This window comes from Festucalex cinctus, chromosome 5, assembly GCF_051991245.1.
Source record: "Festucalex cinctus isolate MCC-2025b chromosome 5, RoL_Fcin_1.0, whole genome shotgun sequence".
NCBI lineage: Eukaryota > Metazoa > Chordata > Actinopteri > Syngnathiformes > Syngnathidae > Festucalex > Festucalex cinctus.
Window position 1 is genome coordinate 25,446,504 of NC_135415.1, and position 11,276 is coordinate 25,457,779.

Here is an 11,276-nt window from a genome sequence, read left to right on the forward strand (position 1 = left end):
ACATTCACATGAATTTGTTACTCAGTGAGAAATTATATATAGTTTGAAAGAATTCCCCCCCATTTTACTGCAAATGAATATCGGCTTGAAATATCGGTTATCGGCCGACTTGACTACAAATAATCTGTATCGGTATCGGCCTTGAAAAAACCATATCGGTCTATCACTACTAATTAACTTGTTGGTCTCGACAGTGGAGGAGGACGAAGACGACTTCCCTGCTGCCTCGAGGCCAGACGGTGAATGTTACAACAATAACGGCAGCAAAGAGAAACGTTAGTGTCCTGCAGTTAACTGACTTGAATCATAAAATGTCATCTTGTGATGTCGTGAGGTCGCTGTCACATTGGCTTACTATTTCTTTTGGGTTTGCTTGCCTGTGACAGTATTCGCCCCCGCCAGTCCTAAAGGCATCAATGGCATAGACTTCAAGGGAGAGGCCATCACCTTCAAGGCCACCACGGCGGGCATCCTGTCCACTTTGTCACATTGCATTGAGCTGATGGTCAAACGTGAGGACAGCTGGCAGAAAAGGCTGGAGAAGGTACTGATGCACAGAATGTAAAGTCAAGACTCTTTAGCAATCAAGTCAATATTAGCTCATTCAATCCCAAAAACGTGTAAAAACGTTTGAAAGTACTTTGTCCTTCCTTTCCCTGTTTTTTGTTTTGTTTTGATTTTAATGCAGAGCATACAGACGGCTTTGATGCAGCTTCTGACATGAAGAGGTGGCTTAAAGCAATGGTAGTTATTAAAAACGGCCAGCAGGTGGCAGCATAATAGAAGAGATCAGCCAGCGCCATGTTGCAACAAGCCACCAGGAATATTGATGAAACTTAGCTATATTCAAATGCTAATTGCTGCAAAACAGAAACAGATAGAAATATGCTTTTTTTCTTGATGAAAGAAGAGACTCTAATCTTTCTTTTGGTACGTTCCATGTTTTTATAGCAACAGAACACAATATTCTGTGAACCAAAATTAGTCAAAATCCAGTAGCGAAGGGGGTAGCTTCAGTGAAAATGGCTGGCAGTTAATTGTTTGGTTTATTAAAGCATGATGAACTATTCCGATGAACTAATGCTTTGGGGGAGTGGCTTATCTGCAAGGTCTACAAAGTCATGCCAGAACGAGAACAGAAATTTGTGTCCAACAGAAGTGCTGACTTGACAAAATTCCCATGCTAAAAAGTCTTCCCGAACAAATAGAAGCTGTTACAGTTATCTTTATTTAATTTAATTTTCCACTTCCTGCATGTGTAATAGACAGGTGTCCTGATATTTTTTTCCACACGTGGTAGAGTCTGCACTATTTCCTGAATGGGCGTTTCAGCAGGCATTGCTGATTAAAGGTTTAAAGCACTTGTCATCCGTCTTTGGCCTTTGTGTTCAGGTGATAAAACTCTGATGTAAGACTTTTGGACCTTGACACGATTCTAGCCGGAAAATGTCAGTGTTTTGCAAGTAGGACACCATTTTAAGAGACTCCCATATTTACACAAAAATGCACGCGTTGGCCTCAATAAGGGACAAGCCAGCTGCGTGACTGGTGTGCCGATAAGGCACATATTCAATTGCTTTTAGCTAGCTTGAACATTAGCGACCCGTGTGTGTGTGTGTGTGTCGGTAAAGGAATGCTCTTTGCTCTTCATCGACTCTGCTCATGTTGTCAAACCAGTTCGTGTGCAATGGCTTGCTGCCCAACCCTAAAGAGTACAAAAGCCGGGAAGAGATCGAAGTGTCTTCGACTGCTCAACTGAAACTAATTTTTACCTCAATGTTGTTTTAATTGTGAGCTTTAGCTGCCATTGCGGAGTAAGGAAGGAGAGAGTAAGTTAGGACGAGAAAGTGAATCGAAAAATGACTGCTCGGACGTCTTGGTTAAGTTTTTGGAAACAGCAACGGCGGCCAGAGGTGCTCAAGTACCAGACGCAACACTGGATACCTTTACAGACCTGCAGCCTCTTCTTCAAAGTAGGTCTCCGAATGACTGAAGCTAAAAACTGACAGCAGTTCATGTTTGTTGTGGCAGGTGACGACCCCTTACAACAAACACTTTGTTCTAACGTCTGCTCCGTCTGGTTTGCGCAGTGCGTTAATTTGTGTCTGAAAAGGGAGCTGCTTTTTAAGTACATTTCTTCGGCTCTGCTGGGCCAACAGTAAATGTACAAGCATGTTTAGTTGCTCTCATGATCTGTGTAAAAGGCAAAATAAATCATTTGACTGGTTTGTCAGGTTTATGCGTTTTGAAAGCGCCAACTCAGACAGTATTGTGACGTCTTTAGATGGCCATTGTACCGTAGCATGATGGTATCATCACACATTTGTCTCCAGTCTGTTTGCCTCTTCCAGGGACTAATTTAGTTTTATGACTTTACTATGTACAGTAGCTGCCGCCTTGATAATATTTATATATGAAATTGTGTTTGTTTAAAGTGTAGTTTCTTGCGTTGTTAAAAAGAGACCTTCACTGTTGTTTTTCAGTTTTCAAGTTTTCATGTATGATTCAAATGTACTCATTGACCACCATTTGGTTTGCTTCGATTTATTTATTATGTTGTACTATACATATACATATATATACATACACAGATAGTTGAGTGTCTGGAGTCCTCCTTATCAAGTTTCAAATCTTAACAGCCAAGTTAAATCTATTAACAGAATTTTGCTGAATTGTGTCATCACAATTCAGCTAATGTGCATACTAACTGCCCATGACTCAATGGCTAAAATTAATTTGCACAGCCGTCTGATAACCGCATTTGCTTCTGATAAGCGGGACTATGAATGCTTTGTGATACTGTTGATATGGTGAGGATTGGAATGTATTTTTCTGCTGCATCACATGCACAGGACCACATGCTAGCTAAAGCTAATTAGAATCCAGCAGTTGGGTGTTGAAGTGCTGCTCCCACGAGGGAAAATAGGAGCCCGTGCGGTTTGTACTTTGCAGTCACTTTTTTTTTTTTTTTTTTTATGAGGTGAGTCTAGTGTTGTGGGTTGTAAATTGTGATTTAAAAATAAAAGTGTTCTTTTAGAGATGTTCCAAATATTAGACACCTCTTAAGAAGCATTGCCGTTCTGCATCACAGCAAACCATTACGATACTATAATTATGCTACTTTATGATTATACTATTATTTTATATGTTCCAGCTGTGATTATTTTTTTTATTTTTATTAATTTTTGTATTTCTGTTATTAATTAATTAATTGTTTATTTATTTATTTTTAGAAAAAGCTTATATATGCTGCATATACCAAATAAAAAACGAAACCCAATGTTTGTTGTTGTGTTCAGGAACTGGAGAAGAGGAGGAGGGTAGAAGACGCTTATAAATCTGCTGTGCATGAACTGAAGAAGAAGTCACACTATGGAGGCCCGGATTACGAGGCGAGACGGAATTACATTGATGATAAACCTTTTGTTCCACCTGATGTTTATTTGTTTGTTTTGGAATTCCCACACTATTCATGGTTGGCCTGTATTTCCAGGAGGGGCCCAACAGTTTGATCAATGAGGACGAGTTCTTTGATGCGGTGGAAGCGGCGCTCGACAGACAAGACAAAATCGAAGAGCAGGTGTGTTGTTGATCTGCGTCACTCGCGGCAACCGCTGTTAATGAGACATTTTCACATTGTTTAGATGTCTCCTAGTACCTAGGGCATGGGGGTCTCCAAGTCTGGTCCTCAAGAGCCCCGATTCAGACTGTATTCCTTGTTTCCCTCCTCCAACACATCTGAACCAAAGGATCAATAGCTCCTCGTTTGAGTCAGGTGTGTTGAAGGAGGAAGACATGGGAAGCAGGCTAATAGAATAGAAAGAGAATCACTTATTTATAACGCATTTCATACACAACGTAACTCAATATGCCTCACATACCTTCAGGTGCAACATTTAAAATGGAATACAGAGTTGAAATGATTCAAAAGCAAATTAAAGAAGTCAAAAATAGTAGAAAGAGACCAATATATATATATTTTTTCAGGGCCGATGCCCATTATTAGTAATCAAGGACACCGATAACCGATATTTGGAGCTCATACTTGTTTTTAGTTTAAAAAACAAAACAAAAAAACAAACAAACAAAAAAAAAAAAAAAAAAAAAAAAAATTGGCGTTAACATTTTTTAAAATACAAATGCCAATCTTGACTTTGTTGTAATGTCTTAAAGCATGTTTATTGAACAATATTTCTGACTTGTCAAAATGTAGATTTTTTTTTCCTAAGTCTTAGACAATATACATCATTTTACAATTCTAACAAAATGTTCAGCTCCCAAGCTTATCAGTACGTCTTAAAAACTAAATGGAAACTTAAACAACTAAGTACCATAACTTTCTATATATATTTTTCTTCCAAAATTTAAAAATACCTGATTTCTTAAACTTTCACACATTGTTTTAATGTCGAACAAATTCAAATGTTTCCCAAGATCAGCGGCATCTCTTATAAAGTTAACTGAAAATTTAAATAACCAGTTCCTGAAATTAAAATGGTTTTAGATTTACTTTTTATCAGCAAATTTTTAAAGGTGCCAGATAATATATGTGACCTCACTAGTCTAAAGGTGACATTTGTGGATTATGAGTGACACAGCAAAATCCATCCGTTTTGATCCATCTCAGGAGACGGCCATTTTGCCACTTGCTGTCGACTTAAGATGACATCACAGTTGATCTGAGCTCAGGAAACCACCAATTACAACTCACCTATTGTTTGAAGATTTGCTGTGATTGTTTTTTTACCTGAGACGTGAGCAACTGTGATGTCATCTTCAGTCGACAGCAAGTGATCAAATGGCCGCCTTCTGATAATAAAAATGGCTGGATTTTGCTGCTTAACTCATATTCCACTAAAGCAATGTCCAGCAGTTTTTTTTTTTTTTTTTTATCAGTATCAGGAGGCGGCCATTTTGCCACTTGCTGTCAAATGAAAATGACATCACAGTTGCTCAGGTCTCAGGTAACGACCAATCAGCTCAGCTTCAGGAAACGGGTGAGCTGTGATTGGCCGATGCCTAAGATCTGAGCAACTGTGATGTCATCTTCAGTCGACAGCAAGTGGCAAAATGGCCGCCTCCTGAGATGGATAAAAACGGCTTGATTTTGTGGCTTAAATCATATTCCACAAATGTAATATTAACCAGGATACCATATTTAGATTAGTGGGACTGCATAGAACATGTTGTTGTGGGGGGGAAAAAAGTGGGGGACCGATATTCGTCAAAATTCATCTATACCTTTAAAATAGCTTACTAGAATGACCAAAAATACTTTGAAAGATCTTAATCATAGGTATGGGAAAAAGAAAATCCCTTCTTGTTGTCTTTCATGAAACTCATGTGTTCCTCAGTGCCAGTCGGAAAAGGTCAGGATCCCTCGACTGACTCCCGTTCCTCCCGGTGACGTCTACTCCAGCATCAGCACACACAGATTTGCTACTAAGGTTCAACGCCCATTCATCCTCATGTTCTCCACTGCTTTTAAAGCACTTAGTATGCTGTGGCCACCATTTAACCAATAATAATCTGTACTTGTTGTTATCTGAGCAGCTGGTGATTGATTCCCTTGGCTTTCTGCTTTAGGTGCTTTGCTCTCTTCCAGTTTGTCATTCCTTTCTCTTTCTAACATCTCTTTGCTGCACAGGCGCGTAGTCATTGCTCTTCCCTGTCCTCTGTCGAGCTAGTCAGTGCTTCAGATGACATTCACAGATTCAGCACTCAGGTAATTTGGAGGGCCCTTGTATGTGCAAGGTCATGTACGCTTTACAGTCCGAGAGAGAATGAGCAGAAAGGGAACAAAAAACATTTTCTATTTCACCTTCCTTTCTGGGAATGATCGCAACGTGACATCATTCCAATCAGTGGAAAAATCTCGAGTGACCGTCTGACCTAGTAAAATGCCGTTCTTTTCCACCTCCTGCTTAACTTGTGTGCGGCTGCATTTGTGGACTTGATGCATTGTTGAACCTTCAACAGGTTCAAGTGTTGAGTCATTATTTCAAAAACTCATTCTGCATAAGAGCGTATATTTGGTTACTGCCCACTGACTCTGTTTGCTCGACAAATTCCCAACAACTCTGCGATAACATTCCAGCTACCGGGTGCTAGTTGCACTGTTTATTGAATACTGCTGCAAACCTAAAACTGTTCACTGTAACAGTGTCAACAACTAAAATGTGTATTTGACAAAATTAAAACCAACAAGACAGATTGTCAACAATGTGAACGCCAATGTCTGGGAATTAAGAAGCTTCTTGTCTCCTAGGTGGAGGAGATGGTGCAGAATCATATGACGTATTCACTTCAGGATGTGGGCGGAGATGCCAACTGGCAGCTGGTCATCGAGGAAGGAGAGATGAAGGTGAGAGGCTGCGTAGGAGTCGTCGCTCATGTTTACCTGAGAAACCAGACAACTATAAATATACACAACAGTTTCTAAAACTGCACAATGTGATACAAGAGCTTTAAAAAAATGTGTTTTTTAAAGGCTATTTTTTATACAGCTTTTGTTTTGACTTGTGTTGATTGTGTGTATAAAATATTCATCGTGGACCTAAGAAGGTTTAAAGGGGAAGTCAACATTGAACATTTTTTGACAATATGTTACATGTGACCTCACTAGTCTAAACATGACATTCTGATTAATATTACATTAAGTGGAATATGAGTTATAAAGCAAAAGCCACCCGTTTTTATCAATGTCAGGGGGCGGCCATTTTGCCACTTGCTGTCGACTGAAGATGACATCACAGTTGTTCAGGGCTGAGGCAACGACCAATCACAGATCACCTGTTTTCTGAAGCCGAGCTGTGATTGGTTGGCAACTGTGATGCCATTTTCACACTGCAAGTGGCAATATGGCTGCCTTCTAATATTGTTAAAAACTGCTGGATTTTGCTGCTTAACTCGTAATCCACTAATGCAATATTAACCAGAATACCGTATTTAGACTAGTGGGGCTGCATAGAACATATTGTCAAGAATCTTTTTTTTTTTTTTTTTTTCTCGTTGTCGACTTCACCTTAAACGAATTAAAAAAATTAAAAAAAAAGATCCACCTGCAACTGTCACACTTGCCTGCTCTTTATTAATTTTTCGTACACATTTCCCATCATAGTAAATATCACTTTACTCAGATGTGTTTTTGTCTTTTTTTTGTTGTTTTTTTTTACGTTACATTTGACATGTGTGGCCCGATATTTTCCAGGTGTACAGAAGAGAAGTGGAAGAGAACGGGATCGTGTTGGATCCCCTCAAAGCGACGCATGCCGTCAAAGGGGTGACGGGACACGAGGTGTGCCACTACTTCTGGGACACTGCCGTGCGCATGGACTGGGAGAGTACGTTCAAGTCGACACTATTTGCTCCGTTCATGTCATCCCATGCGTGAAACTCAACCGCTTGTCTCTTCCTTAGCCACCATTGAAAACTTCAACGTGGTGGAAACACTCTCCGACAACGCCATTATCGTTTATCAGACACACAAGGTAAACCTGACTTCCTTCGAGCCCGGTTTGGAGGGGCCAATTCTTTGACTCGCTGTCTCCTTTTGGCGCCGTAGAGGGTGTGGCCGGCCTCCCAGAGGGACGTGCTCTATCTGTCGGCCATCAGGAAGATTCTGGCAACCAACGAAAACGATCCCGACACCTGGTTGGTGTGCAACTTCTCGGTGGACCACGAAAATGCGGCTGTAAGTTGATAGCACACGAGTGCACCTTTTCCCAGCATCAATTAGTGTCAAAGCCAACGGCCATATTTGGAATTTGAAACTGACACATGGGTCAGGCCATTTGAAAATTAGGTTAATAAATTAAGTTATATGAAAAATATCAAATTACAGTATTGACCAGTACATTACAATACATTTATTTTTTTTCAAAAGCTGTTTTGTTTTTCTTATGCCACAAAAATGTTCAATATGACCCGCCATATTATTTTTGAATTGATTTTATTTCTGGTATTTACATAATCAAAATATATAAAATTTGCATTTTAAAAAAATGTATAAATGAGATATTTCTTTCCCCTAAATTCAGCTAGATTTAATTAGTTTTTAGTTATTAAAAGTTTTGATTTTTTTCTAAAATGGTTTGGATTTGTTTTGTTTTTTTGTTTTTATCATTTTTAGTATTATTTTTATTTTTTTTTATTTTTTACACATTTGTTGCGCTAAAATACAAATATTTTGTAAATGAGATATTTCTTTCCCCTAATTTCTGCTACATTTAGTTTTTAGTTGTTTGGATTTTTTCAAAAATCCTTTGGTTTGGTTTATTAGTTTTAGTATTAGTTTTATTATTTTTACACATTAAGTATTTGTTGTATTAAAATAAAAATATTGTGTAATAATGTAACATTAAGTACAATTTCTGAACAACTTTTCCACCATCCTTCTTCTGTATGCCCAAAAAGTAGTAGTAAAATAAAACATTTAAAATAAACCCCCAAAACTCATTTATGATATTAATTGACAAAGAAGACATTTTTACTATTATTATAGTTTTTTTTTTAGTTTTATAAACACAAAATATGGGTTCGTTATTTTTCAATTGTAGTTTTATTTTTGTAGTTTTCACTTGATGTGACTTAATCTATCTGCAAATACTCGCCTCAGTCTTGGGATCAGTTTTATGTCGGAAATATTGAGTAAATTAGAGTTTGACACCACTAACAGTGCGTTATTTCATGTTTCTTTTATTTCTTTTCAGCCCTCCAATCGGTGCGTCCGAGCCAAAATCAACGTCGCCATGATCTGCCAAACTCTAGTCAGTCCACCAGAGGGCGATAAAGAGATCAGCAGGGACAACATCCTGTGTAAAATCACCTACGTGGCCAACGGTGAGCGCAGGCAGGATTTCGTCATTTGAGGTCAGTTTTTGTGCTGTGCGTGTTTCCTGATGTATCTCCGTGTGGGGGGGCAGTAAATCCCGGTGGTTGGGCGCCGGCCTCGGTGCTCAGAGCCGTCGCCAAGAGAGAGTATCCCAAGTTCCTCAAACGTTTCACCTCCTACGTCCAGGAGAAGACTTCGGGGAAGCCCATCCTGTTTTGAGAGGTACGTACAAAAAATGCATTTCAAACATTACCCTCCAATCATTGATTTCGTCTTCAGGAGGGTGAAGGCTGACACCCGAAAGACGACAGACAGCGTGCAACATGTGTCCCGCCCAGGACAACAAGGACCCCCTTGAACACAAGAGACCGCTTGTGTGGCTTTAGTCCATCAGTATTTGTCCTTCCTGTTTAACACCCTGTGGGTCCTTTTCTACTTAAATTTTCCTCGTCAGTGGTTTTCAAACGATTGTTATTTGCTTTTGTGTTTATTTTGTAGATTGTTTTTGTACATTTCTTATGATTACATACTTCTTGTCTTTTGGGGCTAACTGATAGCATCAACGCTACTTGTTTGCTGCTGCTAAAGAGTGAGTGAGTGAGTGAATGTTTTTTGCCCCTCCCACCCTCTAGTGACGACCCGGCCTGCGGTCCGATGGAGGGCGAGCGCCTGAAGCTTTTTTTTTTTTTTTTTTTCCTCTCTCTCTCTCCAAAATCTTTATATTTGTACGGCTTGTCCGGAGAGCAACCGTGGGGACACGACGTATTGTACAGACAAAACCACACTTAGTTTACCAAAGTGACAAAATGTGAATTGACTGTTAAAACGCTTGAATTAGATGCCGGTCGATGTCTCATTGACGTATAGAACAGATGCTATGTCGCAGCTTACCTGCTCGCACCTGGCGGCCATTTTGGTTGTCATAGTGGCTCATGGTTGTAAAGATTCCTCTCTTTAATTGAGAGTTAAGTAGATTTTTAATGCATCCCCTCCCCTGAACTTTCGTCAGCCTAAGAAATGTCTTGAATATTTTTGTCTACGTGCACATTTAGTATATCACCTTCGCCCTAAATTTAGCATTCCAGCGCTACTATTACATTTCGTGTGGCACGCTGCAGTGCACAGTGACTGATAATGATTAACTACGCCCGGGGATGCCTTAGACACCAGAGTGAGTCTGGTCATTGTTACTATACAACCACCACATGTGCATTTATCAACAGTGACGGGAAGCGTTATTTTGTGTGGTTGCGGGGCGGGGGTGGGAGGTTCAGCATTTCACATCATGATCATACCTCAGCGTTCAAAACAACTCTGGGTTGTTTTGCGTTTGTCAGCGTTGTCATCAAATTATTTTTTAAAAATGTTGTTGAGGCAGTTCTCTGGCTGTCAAGAGTTTAAGAAGAATTTTGGAAGATTAATTTATAAGATCTACTTACTCATCATGTCCGCTGAAAAATATAGCTATTGTTTTTAATTTTGATATCATGTCACTAATCCGCACACTTTGTACGTGTGTAAGTTGTACATCCGAAGTGTTATTATTTGCACTAAATGTAACGCAAGTTGACAATGTCATGTAAATTAAAATTGCTACACAACAGAAATATGCTTCAGATTGTTCTTTTTTCTATGGTGGAAAAAAAAAAAAGTAAAAACGCCAAATTGTAGTCTAGGAGTGACGTCCATATGGATTTATTTTTCTGCTGGTCGATGACGTCAGTTATGTGCGACACTTTTGAATGTCCCAGTCACTGATCTCAATCACTGACCTCTATGACTGGATATCCGAGAGCCCATACACGCCAGGGCAAGCCGTCGAAGTCACGGGGCGGCCATCTTGTTACTCCCGGGGTGGTCAGTTTTATAACAAGTTAAAAAAAAATGAATAAATACAAATTAATAAGTGAACGGTATGTTATGCTTTTATCGCTCAGTTCTTTAGACCCCCAATATTAGATTTGACAGCGGCATCTTTTGTTGAATTACAGTTATAATTATTCTCCCTGTACTAAATATCATTAAGCATATCATTTATACATGTATTTAAGGAAATGTCTGAAGTTCTCTTGTTTAACAAATTTAAAACAACATAAATCATGATGTCTACTTGTACGTATGCCGAGAAACGTTTCTTGGGAGGAGCAAGATGGCCGCCCGTCGCTTCGAAAGTCGGCTGTCTAGTCATATATTCAGATCAGTGGTCCCAGTATCATTTTTTTTGGGAGTGGTGATATGGCGGCTCCAAAAGTCTTGACATATCAGCTATCCAGTTATATACAAATGAATCAGTGTTGTAGCAGGAAAAAAAAAGAAGTAAACAATATTTAATTTGGCTTAAATGTTATTCATTAATGATGACCATCTTTGTGATGAGACTATTCGTGGTAATGATTTAAAATAATTAACTGGATCTAACAATGTAGGAAACCGTAAATTGGTG

The 11,276-nt window shown here is 39.2% G+C and overlaps 1 protein-coding gene across 3 annotated transcripts in view; it reads left to right on the forward strand.

Annotated features, from left to right (window-relative positions):
- Positions 1–10,440, forward strand: part of LOC144018678 (ceramide transfer protein-like) — a 21,589-nt gene extending 11,149 nt beyond the window's left edge. For 2 of the 3 annotated variants that reach the window (XM_077521119.1, XM_077521122.1), the window contains 13 exons: positions 195–275; positions 387–544; positions 3,300–3,392; positions 3,494–3,580; positions 5,355–5,447; positions 5,648–5,725; positions 6,269–6,364; positions 7,211–7,343; positions 7,420–7,490; positions 7,565–7,693; positions 8,712–8,841; positions 8,925–9,055; positions 9,113–10,440. In XM_077521119.1, the coding sequence (XP_077377245.1) occupies positions 195–275; positions 387–544; positions 3,300–3,392; positions 3,494–3,580; positions 5,355–5,447; positions 5,648–5,725; positions 6,269–6,364; positions 7,211–7,343; positions 7,420–7,490; positions 7,565–7,693; positions 8,712–8,841; positions 8,925–9,052 (1,277 nt within the window). In that variant the 3' untranslated portion in view covers positions 9,053–9,055; positions 9,113–10,440. The remainder of the gene's footprint in view (positions 1–194; positions 276–386; positions 545–3,299; positions 3,393–3,493; positions 3,581–5,354; positions 5,448–5,647; positions 5,726–6,268; positions 6,365–7,210; positions 7,344–7,419; positions 7,491–7,564; positions 7,694–8,711; positions 8,842–8,924; positions 9,056–9,112) is intronic. The other variant, XM_077521121.1, reaches the window with a different exon arrangement.
- Positions 10,441–11,276: the final 836 nt, after the last annotated feature.